Source organism: Dermochelys coriacea, chromosome 2 (genome assembly GCF_009764565.3).
Source record: "Dermochelys coriacea isolate rDerCor1 chromosome 2, rDerCor1.pri.v4, whole genome shotgun sequence".
Classification (NCBI taxonomy): domain Eukaryota; kingdom Metazoa; phylum Chordata; order Testudines; family Dermochelyidae; genus Dermochelys; species Dermochelys coriacea.
This window is the reverse complement of record NC_050069.1, coordinates 194,267,091-194,290,323: the sequence shown is the minus strand read 5'-3', so window position 1 is coordinate 194,290,323 and position 23,233 is coordinate 194,267,091. Positions and strand designations below refer to the sequence as shown.

Genomic DNA, 23,233 nt, shown 5'->3' with positions numbered 1-23,233 from the left:
GTAAGGAGAGTGATCACTTAAGATGAGCCATCACCAGCAGGGGTGGGGGGGGAAGGAGGAAAATCTTTCATGGTGACAAGCAAGGTGGGCAATTTCCAGCAGTTAACAAGAATGTCTGAGGAACAGTGGGGGGTGGGGTGGGGGGGAGAAATACCATGGGGAAATAGTTTTACTTTGTGTAATGACTCATCCATTCCCAGTCTCTATTCAAGCCTAAATTAATTGTATCCAGTTTGCAAATTAATTCCAATTCAGCAGTCTCTCCTTGGAGTCTGTTTTTGAAGTTTTTTTGTTGAAGAATTGCCACTTTTAGGTCTGTAATTGAGTGACCAGAGAGATTGAAGTGTTCTCTGACTGGTTTTTGAATGTTATAATTCTTGACGTCTGATTTGTGTCCATTTATTCTTTTTATGCAGTTTGACCAATGTACATGGCAGAGGGGCATTGCTGGCACATGATGGCATATATCACATTGGTAGATACGCAGGTGAACGAGCCTCTGACAGTGTGGCTGATCACATCAGCGACATCTACCAATGTGATATATGCCATCATGTGCCAGCAATGCCCCTCTGCCATGTACATTGGCCAAACTGGACAGTCTCTACGTAAAAGAATGAATGGACACAAATCAGACGTCAAGAATTATAACATTCAAAAACCAGTCGGAGAACACTTCAATCTCTTTGCTCACTCAATTACAGACCTAAAAGTTGCAATTCTTCAACAAAAAAAACGTCAAAAACAGACTCCAGCGAGAGACTGCTGAATTGGAATTAATTTGTAAACTGGATACAATTAACTTAGGTTTGAATAGAGACTGGGAATGGATGAGTCATTACACAAAGTAAAACTATTTCCCCATGGTATTTCACCCCACCCCACCCCACCCCACCCCACCCCGTTCCTCTGATATTCTTGTTAACTGCTGGAATTAGCCTGCCTTGCTTGTCACCATGAAAGGTTTTCCTCCTTTCCCCCCCCTGCTGCTGGTGATGGCTCATCTTAAGTGATCACTCTCCTTACAGTGTGTACGATAAAACCCATTGTTTCATGTTCTCTGTGTGTGTGTATATCAATCTCCCCTCTGTATTTTCCACCAAATGCATCCGATGCAGTGAGCTGTAGCTCACGAAAGCTTATGCTCTAATAAATGTGTTAGTCTCTAAGGGGCCACAAGTCCTCCTGTTCTTTGTACCATACATGGCTCTCTACGCCCCCATGCAAAGCCTGTGCTGCCATTTTTAGCAGCCGCAGCACAGCAGCTACACGGCCGCCAGACGCTTGAGGGCGCTATACACGAGTCCCGCCGGGGCCAACCGCCGGCCAACCGCTCTTGAGAAAGGGGGAGGGCGGAGCAACTCTCGGGCAACGTTATAGCCCCGCCCTTTGGCTCGCGCAGTCCGCTCTCTCCCGCCTCCTCCGAGGGCGCGCAAGCGCTCTCCTGGCGCGCGCGCGGCTCCAGCGGTCTTCCCCGAGCGCTTCTCCGACCCTAAACCCCGCCTCGCGTCCCTCTTGGGCCCGCCCTGTTGGCGCGAGCCGCCGCGCCCCTCTCACCGGCGCATGCTCCCTGTTGTTACGGCGCGTCTAACGCCCCCTCCCATCCCCCGCAGCCGCTCTGCTCCCTCCCTCCCTCGCGGACGTGGACTAAAGAGGCAGAGGGTGAGTGCGAGCGCGAGCCCCCTGCTCTCCGCTAGTCCCTGCCGCCCCGGCGTGTCTGCGCCGCCAGGAGAGGAGGAGCCTCCCTCGCCCACCCCTGAGTGGCCCAGGGTCCGCTCACGGCTGGGACCCCAGAGAAGCTGGGCACGGGGGAGGGCCTAAGGCGTCAGGGGTGCAGGAGCACTGGGGCGTCGGTAGTGGGCAAGCCTGCGCGTACCCTCCTTCTTCTCTAGGACCCTGCAGAGTTGCTCCCGCTTCGCCCTCTCCTCCACCCCTCTCGGAGCTGTGGTCGGGGTGGGGCTGGGCTGCCCGGATCGCATTGTGCAGATTTGCGAAGCAAGTAGATCCCCCGCTGCTACCTACATTTAATAACTATCAAATGTCTTCCTTTCGAAGTAGGTCCCGTGGTTTTTCACATCCGAGAATTGGTTTTTGCTAATTGGAACTTGAACGTGAGCAAGTGAATTAGACTGATTTTAGGATTAGCTAGAATTTGTGATAACCAGAGCCAGGGTAGTCTTAACGCTTTTCCCCCTCTATGCCTGAATCACGCACAGGTGTGTTGAAGTGTGAAAGATATGTTTTGATGCCCTTCACAGCTGCCTTTTATCTGGACAGTGCTATCTTCTGAATTACAATACAATATTAATATTTAGATCATTGTTTCTCCTGGGAGCAAAAATTATGTCTCCTTGTTTGAAAACTGAGCATACTGATGGCTCTTTATGAATAAAAACATGAAGTAGATAAGGTGAACACAATCCTTTTACTGGAGAATAAACAAGTTTTTTGTTGAAAACCTTTGTATTAAATTTATTCAATAAAATGTATTACATTAGTGAAATTAATATTCTATATTTTCTTCAATTCCAAAGTGTCATGAAACAGTCGATTTATAACAATGTCAGCATATTTTCTGTTTGCTAACAGTAACAGCTAAACAGTAATTTGCATTTCTCCTTCTGTTACCCATAGAGTGCTGCCATTTGTGACACATCTAAGTGGATGTGGCATGCCTTTCTGGGACATGTTAACTGCACTCCATGCTACCCTCTAGATGTACCACTTGGACCATCAAGTAGATGATGTAGGAAGGGTGTTTATTATTTGTATTGAGACTAGGGTGCCAGTTGCTGTACACACACCTAGGTAAACTGACAGGTTTCAGAGTAGCAGCTGTGTTAGTCTGTATTCGCAAAAAGAAAAGGAGTACTTGTGGCACCTTAGAGACTAACAAATTTATTTGAGCATAAGCTTTCGTGAGCTACAGCTCACTTCATCGGATGCATTTGGTGGAAAATACAGAAGGGAGATTGATATACACACACAGAGACCATGAAATAATGGGTTTTATCATACACACTGTAAGGAGAGTGATCACTTAAGATGAGCCATCACCAGCAGCAGGGGGGGAGGGAGGAAAACCTTTCATGGTGACAAACAAGGTAGGCTATTTCCAGCAGTTAACAAGAATGTCTGAGGAACAGTGGGGGATGGGGTGGGGGGGAGAAATAACATGGGGAAATGGTTTTACTTTGTGTAATGACTCATCCATTCCCAGTCTCTATTCAAGCCTAAGTTAATTGTATCCAGTTTGCAAATTAATTCCAATTCAGCAGTCTCTCGTTGGAGTCTGTTTTTGAAGTTTTTTTGTTGAAGAATAGCCACCCTCAAGTCTGTAATCAAGTGACCAGAGAGGTTGAAGTGTTCTCCGACTGGTTTTTGAATGTTATAATTTTTGATGTCTGATTTGTATCCATTTATTCTTTTACGTAGAGACTGTCCAGTTTGACCAATGCACATGGCAGAGGGGCATTGCTGGCACATGATGGCATATATCACATTGGTAGATGCGCAGGTGAACGAGCCTCTGATAGTGTGGCTGATGTGATTAGGCCCTATGATGGTGTCCCCTGAATAGATATGTGGGCAGAGTTGGCAACGGGCTTTGTTGCAAGGATAGGTTCCTGGGTTGGTGGTTCTGTTGTGTGGTGTGTGGTTGCTGGTGAGTATTTGCTTCAGGTTGGGGGGCTGTCTGTAAGCAAGGACTGGCCTGTCTCCCAAGATCTGTGAGAGTGATGGGCCGTCCTTTAGGATGGGTTGTAGGTCCTTGATGATGCGTTGGAGAGGTTTTAGTTGGGGGCTGAAGGTGATGGCTAGTGGCGTTCTGTTATTTTCCTTGTTGGGCCTGTCCTGTAGTAGGTGACTTCTGGGTACTCTTCTGGTTCTGTCAATCTGTTTCTTCACTTCAGCAGGTGGGTATTGTAGTTGTAGGAATGCATGATAGAAATCTTGTAGGTGTTTGTCTCTATCTGAGGGGTTGGAGCAAATGCGGTTATATCGCAGAGCTTGGCTGTAGACAATGGATTGTGTGGTATGATCTGGATGAAAGCTAGAGGCATGTAGGTAGGAATAGTGGTCAGTAGGTTTCCGATATAGGGTGGTGTTTATGTCACCATCGCTTATTAGTACCGTAGTGTCCAGGAAGTGGATTTCTCTCGACTAACACAGCCTGGGGTTCCATTCACCTAAGCCAGCAGCAGGCTGAGCAGGATCTGCAGCTGGGACCCCAGCTGGCAAGGGGCCAGCAGCCAGAACCTCAGACCGGCAGCGGGCTGAACAGCTCAGCCTGCTGCCAGTCTGGGGTTCCATCCATTGGCTTCTGCCAGACAGGGTCCCGGCTGCCAGCCCCGCTCAGCCCGCTGCCAGTCTGGGATCCTGGCCCTGCCCACATAGAGTGGGTACCTACCATCTCCCTGGTTCTAGCCCATTCTCTTCCTCTCTGCACCGAGCTGAGGGTGGGAGGGCACTAAGCACAGGGCTGGGGGTGAAGGAGCAGGCTGGGGGCTGGGGTGTAGGGTCTGGCCAGGAGCTAGAATGAGGGAGGGGGCTCAGGGTGGGGGCAGGAGGTTTCGGTGTGGAGTGCGTACCTGGGGAGCTTCCATTTGGTGCGAGGGTGCAGGTGGGAATGGGGGTGTGTGCAGGAGCTCCCGTTTGGTGCTTGGGGTGGGAATGTGGGGGGTACAAGAGTCAGGGTATGGGGGGGCTGGGTGTGTGTGGGGGGGTGCAGGAGTCAGGGCAGGGGGCTGGGAGTATGTGAGGAAGGTGCATGAGTCAGGGCAGAGGGCTGGGGGTGTAGGCTAGGGTCATGGGGGTGCTTCCAGCCCCCTGCCCAGAGTGGCAGTGGGCTGGAGGGGATATGCCCTGATTCCACCCCCCTTCTCCACTTCCTCCCTGGAGCAGCGAGCGCACTGCGGCTCTGCTTCTCCCCCTCCTGTGCAAGGGCCATCAGCTGATCGGCGGCAGGGAGGGAGAGGAGGAGGGGCAGGAACCTAGCACACTGGGGGAAGAGGTGGGGGAGTGGGGACCTTGCCTGCTTTGCAGCAGCAGCTGGCAGGACCAAGCTTCTTCACCTTGCCCCCACCGGGGGCGGAGAAGAGCAGCCCGGGGCAGGCAGGATTTTTAATGGCAAGCTGCTGCCTGCTGGGGTGCCGGCCTTCAGCCCACTGCCGGCCTGTTCGACAGCGGGCTGGGCGGGGCCAGCGGCTGGGACCGGGCAGGCGGCAGCATGCCATTAAAAATTGGCTCGCTTGCTATCTTTGGCACGCGTTCCATAGGTTGCTGACCCCTGGAATAGAATCTTCACTACTTGCACAGTTCTGTAGTGCTAACAGGAGTAAGAAATCTTTTTTGTGACTAAAATGAGAAAATGTGATGCTGAATACATAAAAGGAGCAGATCTTTTTTAATAAGAAGCTGCCTTTTTTATGCAGGACACTTTCAGAGCAGAACGGTACTTCAGTGAAAGGTTTCAGAGTAGCAGCCGTGTTAGTCTGTATCTGCAAAAAGAAAAGGAGGACTTGTGGCACCTTAGAGACTAACAAATTTATTTGAGCGTGAGCTGTAGCTCACAAAAGTTTATGCTCAAATAAATTTGTTAGTCTCTAAGGTGCCACAAGTATTCCTTTTTTACTTCAATAAAAGATACTATCTGCTAATAAAACTTACCATTTATCCAGTGCTAATCATTTTGAAAGCTTTTTACAAACATTGACTAATTTTCACAACATCCCTTGGGGACAGACAAGTATTATCCCCATTTTAAAAATAGGAAAACTGAGGCAGAGAGTTGAAGTAACTTGTCTAAAACACTGAGTTAATCATAGAACCAAGATTAAAATTCCTCACTTTCAGTCCTATTATCATTCTTCTAGATCATTCTGTCTGTACAGATTTACATCTAAAATGTAGATTTACATTTTTATGAACCTAGTAGCATTCATAATATATTAACTTAAAATGTACACATTTTATTTCAGCATTGTGAACACCAAATGCAACAGGATTGTGCTATGTATGAGAACTAGCAAGTGAAACTAACCAGGCTAATAAATGATAAATTAGATTTTTAAACATGATTTCAGTTTTAATATTTTAAAAAGATAGGGAAGAAATTATTGTTTAAATTGAGCTGTGTGTTGACTGTATCTGTATAATTTGTAGCCTTATCCTTTACTGGAAATATCCTTTCCTGTATGCTTCATGGAGAAATCCAGAGAAACTGTTGTGAAAAATGGACATTCTGCATAGGATTGATATAATCTTGTTGACTTTGAATAAGAGAGAGAGAAACAATACTTACAGTCAAAGACAATGGATGAAATTCTGGCCCCATTCAAGTCAGTAACAAAATCAAAATTTCCTCCAATGAGGTTATATCTAGTCTGTTCTCATGTACTGAGCAGGCAGATGACCAATTTTTCTTTTGACAGTGACTCCTAAGTTGCTCTGTGAAACATACAGAAAAAAGAGAGGTTTCAGAGTAGCAGCTGTGTTAGTCTGTATCCGCAAAAAGAACAGAAGTACTTGTGGCACCTTAGAGACTAACACATTTATTAGAGCATAAGCTTCCATGAGCTACAGCCCACTTCATCGGATGCCTAGAATGGAACATATAGTAAGAAGAGAGATATATGCACATACAGATATATTTTTTCTTGCAGCACATTTTATCCAAGTACGTAAGGAATAATGTCAACATAAAACTTCAGTTCAAGTCAGTGAGACTACTCATGTAAAGCTATGCACATGCTTAATTCGTTGCAACCTAGCTTTAGGTTCCTCTCTGTGCAACTAACTTGCTGTGTGATATTAAGCAAGTCCCTTAATCACTGTGCCTTACTTTACCCATCTGTAAAATGGGAATACTATTTACCTACTTACCTAACAGAGGTGCTGTGAAGTTTCAATTAGTGTTTGTAAAGAAGGCTTGCAAAATTTTCATGAAAACTTATCACCTCAGGCTCATAGTCTGTTTACCCACCCTTATTGAGATCATTAAAAATCAAAGGTTTCAGAGTAGCAGCCGTGTTAGTCTGTATTCGCAAAAAGAAAAGGAGTACTTGTGGCACCTTAGAGACTAACAAATTTATTAGAGCATAAGCTTTCGTGAGCTACAGCTCACTTCATCGGATGCATTTCTTAAAAATCAAACAATGTTATTCATCACCTGTCTGTCAAAATTTGTTTTCTCAACTGGGTAAGGGCAAAATATATTGTATTACAGAATAAATACGTTCGTATTCTTTTTATTAACATTTTTCATTCTCTGATAAATGTGCAAAATTAACATTTTCAGGCTCTTTTATAATGTCTTAATTTAGTAACAATTGTCACTGATTTTACTCTGTTGGGAAAAGGGAGATGGCCTCAGTGTCCTCCCTTATTTTTCTCTTCCATTTATTTATTTATTTATATTTGCTTCCTCACCACCGCTGCCACCACCAATGTGCTATACCTGGTGGCAACAGTCATCCTAGATAAAGAGAATGGGATATAGCTTCAACCAAAGGCAGGCAACATTACGTTGAGTGACAACCAGTGAAGTTTATTCAAGTGCTGCATAGCACTTCCCTCCAGCAGGCACTGAGCATGCTGTATGCAGTATGCCTCCGTTCACATGCTAACTACAAACAAACAGTAACTTATTGTAGCAAAGTTTCTTTTTCTGCAGACTGTATCTTGTAGTATTTTTAACATTGGCATGTTTTTTGTCTTTTAGCATTTAGCAAGTTGTCAAAGGATGAAAGAAAGCTGGTCTGCATTCGACACATTTGAGCCTCATTTCAGGCCTCTGGTAGTTATTGAGCTTGCAAAAAACACCAAAGAGGAAACCAAAGAATGGTTCACTCAAAGAATTGTGGACAAAAAGAAAAATGGAGGTGAATACAATGGTTCCTTTTCAGAGATGTTGAAATTGTATTGGTTGATGTAGTCTTTTGTAAATAAATGTCTTGATGCTATGGTAAAGTTAAGTTCTTAGTGACTCGTTGAGAAACAAGTTTAGCAATATATTTGATTTGCAGCAAAGGAAGAATAAACGTTTCTTTTTTTTCTTAGTGCTTGTCCCTTTGTATATTCCACTCTAGGTGTGCATGTGCCTAGATCAGAGGCTTTTTGGTATGCAGTGTCTGTTTGGTCTGTGCATGTTCTCTAACTATCCCTTTGTCCCATATCCAAGGTAGAAAAGGTATTGTGGGACCAACTGCTAATTCAGTTCCTTCTTTTCACCCTTGGCCTGAGCTGGAGTGCTTTAGTGTCAGCAGCTTTACTTTAGCTTCTCATTCTTGTATATAGTATGGTTTAGATTAATTAGTAATTTATGTTTTGTTTGTGTAGTTGTCCATTGGTTATAGTTATGAGACTAAGGGGGAATTTATTTTTCCTCAGCATTCCTACAACCTTGTTTGTTTGATTAGTGTCTGCGATATGATTATGCATAAGTGCCCCAGTTTTAAATATTATATAGCTTGTGAGTTTTCCTAATTAATGGAGATCACAATAGTTGCCTCTGATTTTTAGGGGAATTGTACGTCTCCCTCAAAGTGAACATTATGTAGGTGGTTCTTCAGGAGAATAAGGAATTCTAGGGAGACTAAATATTTTCCTTTTGAATTGTTCTGTGAGGGCTGCTTCAGCTTCTGTTCCCTCTAATGCTTGTACAACAGCCAGAAAAACCAAAGAATGACCCGTCAAGCCCTGAATTAGTTAGCTCCAGGGTGCATGCAATTAAGCCTTCATTGAAAGAATCTTGTAAGAAGAGCCATGAAAAAGTGTTTAAAGGAAAATTTAAGCATCCTCCCAAGGAAAAGAGGGATGCATCTCCCCATAAATCCTCTTTTAAAAAAAATAGGTCAAAATTTGCCTTTCTCCTCCAAGTCAAGCAAGACTTCACATCCTGGTACAGATGTTGCATTGAAGGAGCAGGGTACTGGCTCGATGTCAAAGGGCTCTGTGATTGTGCCTGGCACTGAGTCTTTTGATATGGAGCTCCCCTTGGTACCCTCCCAGTGTGCACTGATTGCTTCCTCATCATTGGCACTGACTGTTTCTGCAGTATAGGGCAGGTTGGTACAGAGCACTACATTGATGGTGTCAAGTATGCCCCATGGTTATAATGCTCTCCAACCTTCAGTACTGATTTGATACACTGATTTGAAGTTTTCTAATGAACCCGAATACCTCTTATCTGGAGGCTTAAATTTGCCTCTGGTACTAGAATCAGTGCCTCCCTTGGCACTGTTTTCCTTTCTGGTACTGACTGTAATACAGGATCAGCCTCATATTACTCCTATCCCTGCTGCTTCATCTCTGGAGTCTGATATATCATATCCATCACTTGACTCTCAGCATAGCAAGAGTGACTCACCCACATAATCTCCTAGAGCTCATTCCCCAACTTTAAGCTCAGATGGAGGGTCTAGGTTGTCCTGTCATCTAGAGATAGAGTTCCCATATGGCCCTGGAACCTTCTCTGCACCCATACAATGTCCCTCAGGAGCCATACTGGGGTTTCTGTACAAGCGTCCTTCCTGGGTACCCTTCCAGGAATCCACCCTTCCAAGATATTCACACAGAATCGGCAAAGTGGATTTTGGGTTGCATTACTCTGTGCTATGAATTAGCTAAATTAGTTCCTGTAACCACTATTAATGCTCATTCAACAAGGGCTCAAATGACTGTGATGACCTCTCTGAAAAGTGTTGTGTGTAATGCTGCCATATGGAGTTCAATATGTGGCTTTACAATACACTATGCTTTGATGTAGGCATCTTCATCAAACATCACTTTTGGTGCAGTAGTTGTTCATTTTGTCTTAAACAGGACTCCAAACACCCACCATCATAGTTAGATGGCTGCTTGAGAATCACACAAGGACAAGCACTCAAAAGAAGACAGGAGAGTTACTTGTCTGTACAGTAGCTGAAATTCATTGAGATGTGTTGTCCTGGTGTGTATTCCATGGCCTGCTTCCCTTGCTCTCTCCTTTGGATTCCTGCTATACTCTCTGTGATTTTCAGTTGGTTGGTCCTGTACTGCCCTTTATACCTTCAGCAAAGGTCACAAAGATAGTTAGGGTACATGCCTGGACCAAACAGACACTCAAAAAATCTCTGATTTGGGCCATGTGCACCTGTAAGTGGAATACACAAAAGGATAATGCATCTTGAAAAACTCCAGTGATTGTATTTCCCTTTTTTTAAGAAAGCCCAAGCCAATGAGGAACTTTTAAATTAAAAATAAATATATCTTTGGAGAGGGATCACTTCCTCCCCCTTATTTTTTTTTTTTTTGTGATAACCCTACAAGTCAGGTGGACCTCCTACCTTTCATGAGTTCTCAAAGTTTTTATATTGGTTTATTAACATATCACATAGGTTCGGGACATGACTGACCACAGAATCCCCCAAACACTTGATTTTAGACTGCAAAATGTCACTGTAGGGCTAAGACAGATAAGATGGTTGTTGGTAGCATAGTGGGTCATTGAAGAGAGAGATTAGGGAACAGTAAGAATCTGAAGAAGGATGAAACGTGAAGGAAAAAAGTTTTAGAATGTTAGGTAAGGTTTGCAACTTGATTGTCTAATACAAATAACCAAGTACTAAGATAATGCCCTGACAATAAACCAATATTTTGATGTAACAATGCCTTGTAGTCAAAAATTAACAGTGTAGATAGCATATCACTTTAAAAATTGAGGATGCAAATATTATTCCCAGAGTTCAACATTTAAATCTGTTGCTGTTCCTTTCCCCATATTAGGAAAACTGGTGTAGTTTATTATAAACACATATAGAAAAGGCAACAGAATCATTAGGATTTTAGAAATGAATGGAAATTTTAGTAAACTTCTTAAAATTAGGACATTTCTTTCCCTGAAACATTTTCTAAGCAATGGATAAAAGTGGTGTATTTTGCAAACAAATATTAGCGAAGTAATGTGGGACTAAGTAATTTGCACTTAGCATCATTTTTGTAACTATTATTAAAGCAAGATTTAAGCTAGAGTTTGTGGATGATACTCTGATTATTTCAATATCTTTTTTGGAACATAAACTTTTCAACTTTAAAACAGATTTATCAGTAGCATAGTAATAGCTCTTTCGTACAGTTATGAGTTGAAAGAATTTGTATTCACAGGATTTTAGATATGGTATGAAATATCTATCTTCTGTATTGCTAGAAAAGGTGACATGTACATTTGACTTTCTCAAGCTACCTTTTGACCCATGGCCATTATAACTATTTGCTCTGCTATACATAAACATAACTTTAAACCATTTTGTATGCAATTGGATTTCTATTAAATGTATGTGGTATAGGAGAGAAAGGTTGGAAATAGGTAACAGGGACTTTATTTTGCTTTTGACACAGGTCGAAAATCAATTGATCATTAAGAGTTGAGTTAATGTTGGATTGTGGCCACAAACTAGTTTCTAGGCCTGTCACATGTAGGTAGATGATGAGTATGTCAAAAGGCCTGATCCTGCAAGCCTTACTGTTATGAGTAGCCTGTTGAAGTCAGTGGAACTATTTACATAAATAAGGATTACTTATGTTGGAAGTATGTGTTTTATAGGAGTAGACTGAAACTTGCTAACTGTCCTCCATGTGCCAGGCTGTCAATTGCAGTGTTTGTTCTCTTACTAGTCCCACTTGATCAGGTGTTTACAGAAAATAAATTAAATTAAATCCGGGCCCAATCCTGAAAAGTGGTTAACACTTCTTATGAGTTGCTATGGCTCTTTAGTCTCCAATGACTATACTGAAAATTGTATTTAGTAGTGTTCTAGCTATGTAAGATGGAATTTTCTACCTGGGTGTAAAAGCAAAATAAAGTCCCTGTTTCCAACCCCTTTCCCTTGTACCATATACATTTAGTAGAAATCCAATTGCATAAAAATAGTTTAGTTGTATTTATGTATAGCGCAACAACTAGTCACAGTGGGCTATGGAAAAGTCAAATGTCCATGCCACCTTTTTCTAGCTAGAAAGCTTGTCTCTCACCAACAGAAGTTGGTCCAATGGAAGATACTACCTCACCCACCTTGTCTCTATAATGAGAACTGTGGGTTCTCAGCACTTCACAGAATTGGATCTTTGGGTGATGTGTTACAATCATAATGTTTAATATGTGCTTTTTATATGTTCCTTACTTTATTTTGCCTTTCATTAAAGGTGCCCAGCTGTTGGTTAAACCTTTGGTAAAAGAAGATGGAGGAAAAATAGATGGAAATCAAAATTTATATCTTGTTGGAGCCTCTCATTTAAGGCTGCTGTTGGGAGCTGAAACTGTGGGATTGGTAAAAGAATGTAATGATAACTCAATGAGAACCTTTACATACAGCAGTAGAAACACCTTCAAAGATTTTGCAGGTAAAGTTCCTTAAGCATTTTAGGACTATTCCTGAATCATTTAAAAAGATGTGGTCAAAGATTATAGGTGCATAAGCACACAGTTTAACTAGTCAAATATTATATTGTCTTTCTGTTTCTTGGAATGGTAAAAGCTAACAGAAGTAGGTAGAATAAACCACTGTCTATGTAATTCTTTTGTCCTTTGAACATTCAGACTTCATTGTGGAATTAATCTGTATTTCCTGTATCTGGATGAGTCACAATCTTGTAATGTGCCTGGGCTTTTAGTTCATGCTTTTTCATCTGATGTATCTATTTGTTCATTTATTGATATGACAGTTTATAATAAAGTTAACAAGGACCTTAAATTTGTTAGTAATATGTACCTGATTAACACTATCTAAAGTATTAGTTAATATTGCCTCCTTTTCTGATTTTAAAAAAAACTGTGAAAAGCAAAATTTTGGGGTTAACTGCATCTCAATTAGCTGGAAAAATGGGAGTATTTTGATCCATTATGTTTGTACATCAAGCAGTTGGTCACTAGCATGGAAATGATAGATTTCATGTTTGTATTTTTTAGATTGGGAGTTAATTGGGGAAATGTCCATTCCTTCCTTTGTGTTTGAACATTGTGGGCATTACCAAGAATAATAATGCATTGCTTTAAGGATACCCCATGCAATGATTCTTTCTTAGGGGTCTTAGCTCTGTAGTGCGAGATTGGCAGAACTCCTGCTTTCCAAGGAAGTACCAGAGTTTCATCTTAAATTAGCCTTTTGTCTTATCAACATTTTTTTACCTGTCCATTTCAGTGAGGCCCTTCTCCGTATTTTTTGTGTCAAAAGGCTCTTGGGGTTCTGTTTGGCATCACTGAAGCTCTTAAACATTGATTACATTTTTTGCATGTTTTGACACCATTTTGCTGGACAATGCTATTACCAAGATGACCATGTCCAAATAGTTGTTACAATGCATTTCTTTTTATGGTCTGGCTGTCCTGAAATTGGAAGACCATGCCAAGGCTCACTTGATCTGAAGCAAAGTAGCCACTCCTGCTTTTCTTGTAGATGTATGTATTTATTTAGATTTATAAAGATGCTAAAAAGGGTGCCTGTCTGTATGTTCTTGGTGTCTTAGGATGCCTTTTTTAAGTTACATCAAAGTGCAGCAATTCCCCACCCTTGCAGCTCTCCCCACCCCTTATTTTCAAATGCTTCTGAAAAAGATGATCATTGTGACATGCCCTGAAGATCATCCAATTTAAGTAATTACATACCAAGGCAGGGAATGAATTTGAGAGCTACTGGGCTTTCACAAGGAGTGCTCTGCCAGCACCATCAGGGCTGTAGCTTAAGCACTTTTGCTGATCTCAGCTATGGCGTATGGAATGGGGAGAAAGGACCTACCTACCTGAGGGAGAGCCTAAGTCATTTGGAACTTTAAAATAAGATAAATGCACCTTTAATTTCAGATGGAAATTCACGGCCAGCCAGCACAGATTGTGAAGCATAGATTTCATGTGCTTGTGGCAAGATGCTGCATTTATTAGTTAGGCTGCTGTTGTCTGCCAAAGCTGCAGTATCTGGATGGGTTTAAGGAGTAGCCCCACATAGAGTTAATTGCAGTAGTCTAATCTTGAGGTGACAAAGGGATGGGCAACAGTCATGAGATCCTTATCTAAAAGGAATGATGTTAACCTCCTGGCTGTAAATAAATTATAAGAAACTGAGCTGGTGGTTGTTGCTATTTAATCTTCTAGTAGCAGCTGGGAGCCTAGACCTCTAGATTGCAACCCTGACCAACAAATGGTGGATGCAAACCCTCAATCAAAAAGGTAGACCTTTTTCACCATATTCTCCAGTTGCTTCCCTCAAATATCACCTCAGTCTTGTCTGGATTAAGCCTCAACCAACTGTTCATGCCCCAGTCTCACCAAGATATGGAATAAGATCATTGACTGTTTTAGTTGGATCACATCAAATGAAAACATAAAGCCTTGTGTCATCAGTATATAGAAACTTATGGCCCATATGTTCTTACTAAGCCTTCTAATGGCCGCATTAGGTAATATTTATAAAGTCATGTTCTCACATCTGGCATCAGTCTTGTTAAGTTGTCTCATTGCAACTTTACTTAGTATTCTGTTCGGACATCCTTCTAGGTTCTTAGGGCTTGTCTACATATTCTGGACTATGGAGCTGTGAATTGTAGAGCATTTTAAAGTGCTGTGCTTCAGGTGGCCTGTGTAGACTATGCTAGCATGAATTAAAAGGTACCTACTTTGCATTAACATAAATTAAAAATGCAGTTGGATAGTATCTTCAGAGAAGGGAAAGTTATTTGTAGTTCTGCTTATCTGAAGATATAGTACCAACAGGATTCCCACTAAACCCCCTTAGAGTTTGGGATTTTTTTTTTTAAGGTTTCTCATTACTTTGGTCATGATTAATTATTTTGAATTTGTTCACAATTCTGTTACATTCACCTGCTGTGCAATAGAAGATAGTATTTATATCCAGCAGGGTTGGTGTGAAATAGTTGCTAGGGGGCCTTTTTTGTGCACTGACATACTACTGCTGCCCTCAGAGGTCTCAATTCTGTAAGAGCTGAGAAGTCCTGCCTGTTTTTCATTATGGTGCTAAAACCTGGGAGTGAGACATTGTCAGAATTATATCTTCAGAGAAACGTAATTGCAAGTGGGTAATATTCTTTCTTTTGATGTTCTCATGTCATATAGATAGATTAAATATAAAGTAGCTGAAATGTGCTTCTTATCATTGAAGGCTTTTAGGAGGCAGGAGTTTTCTCTCACAAATGTGTGATCAAATAATATTGGTATACAGTATTTCTTTTCTGAACTTGTTGGTCTTTAGTGCCTATTTTTGTCCCCAGTGTCTTAAGCAATTATCTCCCATTAGATTTTTTTGATATGCTAAGGAAAGGGCATTATGAACCATTTTCTTTCTGATTTAGAGGACAATCACGATTTCCTTACAATGGCAGAGTGTCAGTACATCATCAAGCACGAACTTGAAAATTTGAGAGCCAAAGATGAAAGAATGATTCCTGGGTACCCTCAGGCAAAGCTATATCCAGGAAAATCAATTAGTAAGTGATTTAGTTTATGGTATTCTTAATTGATTGCTCTGACTGATATTTGAAATAGATTGCTCATCATGAATATGTAAGGTAAAGGGGATGTTCACAACTTCCTATAGCCATGAGAAATCCCTCAAAAGTTAAAAGGACTCCAGTAATACTCCACTGTATCTTTTTATTTTTCTCCGTCTTTAAGAACTGGAGTATTGTAAAGAAATGAAGGTTTTTTGTTTTTTTTAAATAAACTTCAACTACTGGTCTTCTGAAAAGATAAATAGATGTATAAATGTATAAATAAATGGATGAATAAATGCTGTATGATAGTTGGGAAGCAAATTTTTAATTATTCACATTTCTAATCAACTTAGTGATTAGATTCTTCAGTCTTTTTAGTTTAATGTGCAAACCTTCTTATTACCATGCAAAATTTGAGTGTTACAATAAATAGACTTTAAAAGCATGTTGAAGCTATATATGAGGTGAGACAAATTCTTCCCTTTTGAGGATCTGCGTGCAGAAATGTTAGATTTTCACAAATGTCTGCAAAACATAATGGATTTGTAACGGGGTTGCATCCACCTCTTGCAAGCGCCCCCTTCTGGTTGGGTGTGTCTGCAGTCTCTTCAGTTTATGGTGACCTCTGTCAGTGATTTCTCAGGAGGCTTTTGGCTGAGTCACACTCATTGTATGTGAAACAGAACAATCCCCTTCTGAGATGTACAGTCTCTAACTTATGCTGGCTCTAGTATGGGGCCAGACCCCCAGGGCATCCTCCTTGGAAACACTGTCTTCCTGTGGCCCTCCCTCAGCTTAGTCCTTACTTAGTCCCAGCAGCCAGCCAGGAGCTCCTTTCCTTCTCTGGTTCCCAATCACACTGAGTTGTCCATGATCCTGCTGCTCTTTCAGACAGCCAGGAACTCAGGCTTATCTCCTCCAGCTCCAGGCAGCAACTGATTACTGCTCTGTTCTGCACCTCCTTTTATATGGACCTGCTGGGCCCTGGTTGGCTGCTCTCTGCATCCTCTCTCGTTGGCTGCTTCTCTGCAACCAGTCTAGGCCACTTGGAGGACTTCTCATTACAACAGAGAATCACCCTGCCTATGAGTAAAGACAGAATATTGTTTCAGTATAACAGAGAGTCAGAAAAAACACTCTGTATCCTTTCACTGAGGAGATGTCTTGGATAGCAGGGATGTTCTCAGGAAAAATTGGATCCTGGTTCTTATGAAGCCAGCCAGCTCTGCCACATTCTGAACTTTGGAGATGGAACTTACTTTATTAAGTTGAAACGCAAATAGTAATAAGTGTAGACCCGTGTTCAAGTTTTATGATTTTGTTTTGTATTATAACCATTTGTTTCCACCACACTTTCTAGTTAGGTTTATTCAGGAAAGAATGGAGAGCTATGTTTGTTTTATTATAAGTGCTCACAAGTGCTGTGTGATTTTACAGGAGCAGTGATTTAAGGTAAAACTGCTTATTGGGGTACACTGGTCCTTTGGGGGCAGAGGATCTGGGATTTCTCCGAGTAGCCAGTGTCTGGGATAGGATATCACAGAGGAGTAATTCAAAGAGATTCAGGAATGGGGGGTGCATGTATTGTTAACCTGAAAGGCAAAGATAGGGCTGCCGTAGCCCAAAGGAGAATTCTTGCATGGCTGAAAGGCTTCTGGTATCGGGGAGCTAATACCCAGCCACTATGGCATGTTTCTGTCTTGGGTGCCACAAGAACCATCACAAAGCACACTAGTAGGAAAGCCAGCAGGTGCAGATTGAAATAGGTGCAGAGCATCTATATACATTAATTAATTTACTCACCATTTATGAAAAAATACTCATGCTTTGTGGGTAGAAGATGACAACTTGTAATTTTCTGTTTCTGTTAGCAAATTGCAGACAATGTGAACTGTATTAATTTTCCAAGGAATAGATGTTACATGTTGTTGCTTTGGAGGGATTGTGTGATAAAGTATCTTATTTGATGTGGTTCATTTTAGATAATGATGTGTTTGGATTGTCTCCTTATGAAAGTAATAGTTTTTCCAGGGCCACTAGTATTACATTATTGAGAAAGGAAGTTTGGTTTCATTTGCAACTGTTTAAATCACCTTGGTAGATCATTTTTCCTCTGACTCAAAAGCTCTTCTATTTCATGGGGGAAGGGAGCAATAAGAGAGTACTATTTTTAGGAAAGCTGGAACTAGCCCATTGGCACACAGATTGTTTTCTAAAGAAATGTACCATATCTTTTAATATCTGTGGATCATTAGTTTGTTTTTATATTTCAATGTTAATGTCTACAGAATAGAAAGATTTGTGTCTTTTAATAGCTCAACAAATGTGTATAAAAGATTAGTTGCAAATGTCAGAGGTGAGTCTGAGCGTATGTGTACACCACAGCGGCACAGCTGTGATGTTTCAGCTGTGATGCTATAGTGCTATAGTTTAGACACTTCCTCCATTGGCAGAACAAGTTTTTCCATCAGTGTAGGTAATCCACTTCTCAGAGAGGCAGTAGCTAGGTCGATGGAAGAATTATTTGTCTTTTTTAATCCATTTTTCCAAGCTCATTCTCAAATTCCAACCTCCTGAGTACCTTGTATTGATGTGCACATAACATAAGTAGTACTTGCTTTCTATCATAAAAATTTAATACAAATTTATGATATCATAATATGGAATTTTTTTTCTATAATGAAGAGAGCATTTGGATTTGGCTACTTTGCAATTTAAGAAGAAATTTCCCACAAGAAATGGAATAATAGTAAAAAACCAACTACTATTTCTTTAGTTTGGTTTGATAGGCTTAATTTTTTAAAAAAATATTAATTTTTGGTGCTCATGAAAATAAGTTCATCAGCTAGAGCCAGGCACAATGGCAGGTGCTGTTAAAGCTTCCCCACATGGGTATATGACTGCATTTCAGTTCTGACCTGTTTCAGAGTAGCAGCCGTGTTAGTCTGTATTCGCAAAAAGAAAAGGAGTACTTGTGGCACCTTAGAGACTAACAAATTTATTAGAGCATAAGCTTTCGTGAGCTACAGCTCACTTCATCGGATGACCTGCTACATCACCTGCTGTTCAAGCCACAGAAACTACCAGCATGTGGAGTAGTTTGTATGATGAGATGGACTATCAAGTTTCTCTTGGAGATAACATTTAAGCCCAGGTCTTTGTTGGGGCGTTAACCAATTAGGCATCTCCTATATTATATAATGTTATATTACGAATTTTTAAATACACATATTATGTGTATTATAAGGATTTAAATATTAAGTTAGTTGGGTTTTTTAAACTTTTTAGGCTTGCTAGTTAGCATGCTTGCACTGGGTTACATTATATCTGTACTATGACTTTACAGGAGCAATGTAAGCATAGCTTTCCTCATTTTCTTTCAGTGAGAAGATTGTTGACCAGTGGTATCCTACTTCAGATTTTCCCACTTCATGATACAGAAGAATTGAAGAAGCTCCGGTACACCTGGTATGGCCAGGTCAAAATTAGTTATCAACCTTTAGGTATGTTAGCACTTATTTCACTGAAAAAATTAAAATGTCTTGAAACCAGAAGTGGCTCCAGTGGTGGTGAGCTTTTGAGAAGCTAGCTGTCCTTTTTTAATCGAGAGAGCTGTCTCTGAGTACAGACTTCCGATCCTGCTGTCTCACTTTATCTAAACTATTTCCCAGAAACTTTTGGATACTTGGCAGTTGCCTAGCAGCAGGTTTAGGGAAGTTATAAAAGTCTGATTTGCTTTGAGTTAATGAACTTCCAAAGTCCATTAGCCAATGCTTTGGGGATTGAACCCTGCGACAAAAGGTCTTCTGGTTTGTATCCCTCTTTAGCACCCCCCCTTTACTAAAAAAACAAAAACAAAAAAACCCCAACATCAACAAAAAAACCCCCCTGGAAAATTAAATGTAGGAAAGAATACATTTAATTCAGTGTTAAAGTTCCACAGTTAAACACTCAAAAGTAAGGAAATGCCGTAGTTAATTATAGCTCAGTTTGAGGAATAACAGTTCAACCATCTTTGAATATGAGGAGAATATCGGGGGGGGGGGAAACATTTTCCTCATCATAAAAAGGAATTCTTACAAGTGTATTTTTAACAGCTCTAGTGCCAACGTAGCTGAGGAGAGAAAGTTAAAATCTGTTTTTGATTGCTTTTCTGTTCTGATTTTAAATCATGCCCATCACAATGGTATATGAGCACCAGTTATGAATTAGCAGAGTTATGAGGGTTTGAAAATTGTACTTCAGTCACAGATAGTACTTTCAATACATTTTTTAGCATATCTTACCAATCTTTTAAGTGATGGATGCATAATACTATTTATATATACATGGAAATGTAACTACATATTGTACTGAGAAGGAAAAGAATGCTCTTTCAGTTGGATACTATAGTTATAAGGTGTGAATTGTATGAGGCAAAGCTTTGTCATGGACTTTGTTTTTCTGGCATACGCAGAATAGTACAAAATAGAAGATGCTACACTTGGATATAAGATTGTAGAAAAAATATTTGATATTTGAGAAATTATATGCTATTGTAATGTATACATGCAAATGCATGGGGTCATGGAAGATCGGATATCCATTCTTAAATTCAGCATTTTTATTGTACTTTTGAGCAGTTAACTGTGTGTAAGCTTAACGTTTAAGATCTCTCAGTAACTGAAGAAACTTAAATGATAGAAATTCCCATGATTGCTTCAGAACATTTAATCTCTCAGCTGAAGTAAAAAAAAAATCCACATAGTTGGAACAAGTCTTTGCCTAGGCTAAAGAACATCTTTTGGGCTGGGTGGTTCTCTGTGATCCTTCCACATTAAGCTCAGTCCTTCATAACTGCCGCAGGCCTCTGCCTAGGCTAAGCTTTTTCCAGTCATTTGCAGGGCTGGAGCAAATCTTTCCAGCTGGGCAGGCTTCTAGGATAACCTCAGTCCAAGGCTAACTGGCTCTTTCAAAGCTGAGGCAAGCTTTATAGATTCCAAGTCTTGCTCCTCACTAAACTCCAGCAAACTCCCGCCCCCCCCCCCCCCCGCCGTATTGGACTCTGATCAGCAGTCACTGTGTGATAGACCACTCTGTCACAATGCCATTTCATAAAGACAATATTTTAATACATGTAAGCAGAGGCTCTGCAAAAATTCTGCATTAGCGTTAATTTTGTTATTTCTTTACTTTTGAATGCCTAACTCTGCAATATTAACTTTGCAATAAGTGTTTTGCAATCAATAATTCTTTAATTGATGTTAGCATTTTATTTATACTAGATATTTTATGCTATAGTTGTAGCTGCTAAAAAAAGATGTAGTTACGGCTTTCCTACTAATTTTTTTTATTTTTTTTTTTTTCTCCAAATATACCTTCTGATAGTTTTGGAGGTGTGGTAAGAGTTACAGAGAAGTAATGATACTTGTTTTCTCTGTTTAGGAAACTGAAATTTGGGCCATTGTCTTAATCTGAAACTTAATTTCATATTACACTGAGAACTATGTTGGGAATTATTTAACATAATCAAATAAGGGTTTATCTACACTACCATGCAGGGTCGATCTAAGATACGCAACTTCAGCTATGTGAGTTGCATAGCTGAAGTGGACATACTTAGATCTATTACTGCAGTGTCTTCACTGAAGTAAGTCGACAGCTGATGCTCTCCTGTCGATTCTGCTTGTGCTTCCCATTCTGGTGGAGTACCGGAGTCAACGGGAGAGCACTCAGCGGTCGATTTATCATGTCTATACTAGATGCGATAAATCGCCCCCCAGTGGATTGATCTCTGCCCACTGATCAGGCAGGTAGTGTAAACAAGCCCTCTGATGGTTTGGTGAAATGGATAAGTTGTTTACTTAGTGGTAATATCTGAAAGGAAATCTTGTCTTCAATGCAACCAGTATGACATAGGAACCTAATGTTCACTCCTTTTAGTGTGCCAGTCAGGTAACTCTTTTGTGTCTTTAGAAGATAGTACAGTTCCTATTGAAGATTTTAGTACTTCTGTCGCAGAATATTTTAAAAAGCTTTGTGTGCTTTGAAAAATAAGTTCTTTTGGTGTTTTTCCCCCTTGCCTTGGCTTAGGTTTTTTTTTCTCTCTCCACAGATGAAATCCGTTGCTATTTTGGCGAAACGATTGCTCTGTATTTTGGCTTCTTGGAATACTTCACATTTGCTTTGGTTCCTATGGCTCTCATTGGGATTCCTTACTATGTGTTTGCATGGGAAGACTATGACAAGTATGTGATGTTTGCCTCATTCAATCTGCTTTGGTCTACCGTGATCCTTGAAGTTTGGAAGCGCTGCTGTGCTATTATGACTTATAGATGGGGGACACTGTTGATGAAGCGGCAGTTTGAGGAACCAAGGCCAGGATTTCATGGGGTTTTGGGAATCAATCCTGTCACTGGCAAGGAGGAGCCGGTATACGCAAGTATTAAAAGACGGATACGAATTTATTTGGTGTCTTTGCCATTTGTGTGCCTTTGCCTCTATTTTTCACTGTATGTCATGATGATTTACTTTGAGTTGGAGACTTGGGCTCTGGATTTTCATGAGGAGAATGAGTCTTCTTATAGCAACTTACTGCTATTTGTGCCCAGCATCATCTATGCTATTGTGATTGAAATGATGAACCGCGTCTACCGATATGCTGCAGAATTCCTAACATCATGGGGTAAGACTTGTTTTTTTTCTTTCTACTTTTCTTTTACATGAGAAAGTAAGAAGCCCAAATATTTAGAATAAATGTATATAAACACATTTCCGAGCATGGAAGGCATTTCCTAAACTTACTGCTGTGTACATAAAGAAAACATAAAGACAAATCCATGGTTTAGTTGTGCAGGAGCATCTACCCCACAATGGCAGAGAAGGGGTTAAAAGCAGCTTAGGGAGGCTGTAAAGGAAGCAGCCAATCAGAGCCCAGCAGGCCTATATAAAAATAGCTGCAGGGCCAGAGGCGGTGAGGTGCTGCAGGAAGCCCAAGGAAGGTTAGCACCTTGGACAGGGTAGCTGCTAGCAGAGACCAAGGGAGCTAGAGAGAGCTTCTGGCTGGCTGCTGGGACTTGCAGGCTCGAGGCCCTGAGAAGAGGGCAAAGAACGTACCTGGGCCGTGGGAAAGTGGCCCAGGGAATTGAAGCAGCACTGGTGAGATGTTAAGGAGAGGCTGCTAGCTACAGGGTTCCTGGGCCGGGATCACTTGCTGCTGGGAAGTGGTTGGACTGTTGGACAGCATACCTTCCCTCCCAAAAGGGGGAAGCGCAGATGATGACCTAGTCGAAGGGCTGAGTCAAGAAGATGATGCTGCGGTTTGGGAGCTGAGAGAGGAGCTGTAGGCAGGAGCAGAGAATGAGTGCTAGTGTGCAGACCATGGATGTGGGTGTTGGCCTTGAGCTAATCTCCAGCATGACCAGGAGGAGGCACCAGTCTGGTGATGGGGGCTGCACCCCAAGACAAGGATATGTTATCAGGACTTCTTCTTTGAGTGCTTGATCATATATATAAATTTTCATTCCAGTCTTAGTGTGTATTTGCCCCACGCACTCGAGATTAAAGACTTTTGGCCATAAGTGTCCATTGGATCCACTCATGTTCTCTGAGTTCCCTTGTGGTCCTGTACCAATGGTATAAAGGACAGCGCAGGACCTGTTACCACTTGGGTTCCTTCTCACCTCCTGTGTGGCTTCAGATGGGCCTCCCAATGTCTGCACTGACTCTCCCTTTGTTAATGATTTTTGGAATCCATTATATATTATATATTTGTTGT

At 41.2% G+C, this 23,233-nt stretch overlaps 1 protein-coding gene across 6 annotated transcripts in view; it reads left to right on the top strand.

Annotated features, from left to right (window-relative positions):
* The first annotated feature begins 1,411 nt into the window (after nt 1-1,411).
* Nucleotides 1,412-23,233, top strand: part of ANO10 (anoctamin 10) — a 240,475-nt gene continuing 218,653 nt past the window's right edge. For 2 of the 6 annotated variants that reach the window (XM_038390205.2, XM_038390206.2), the window contains exons 1-6: nt 1,412-1,662; nt 7,721-7,880; nt 12,181-12,378; nt 15,337-15,471; nt 18,861-18,980; nt 21,572-22,141. In XM_038390205.2, the coding sequence (XP_038246133.1) occupies nt 1,564-1,662; nt 7,721-7,880; nt 12,181-12,378; nt 15,337-15,471; nt 18,861-18,980; nt 21,572-22,141 (1,282 nt within the window). In that variant the 5' untranslated portion in view covers nt 1,412-1,563. Of the gene's footprint in view, nt 1,663-1,833; nt 2,055-7,720; nt 7,881-12,180; nt 12,379-15,336; nt 15,472-18,860; nt 18,981-21,571; nt 22,142-23,233 lie in introns of those variants that run through there. The other 4 variants (XM_043508972.1, XM_043508973.1, XM_038390210.2 and 1 more) reach the window with 3 other exon arrangements.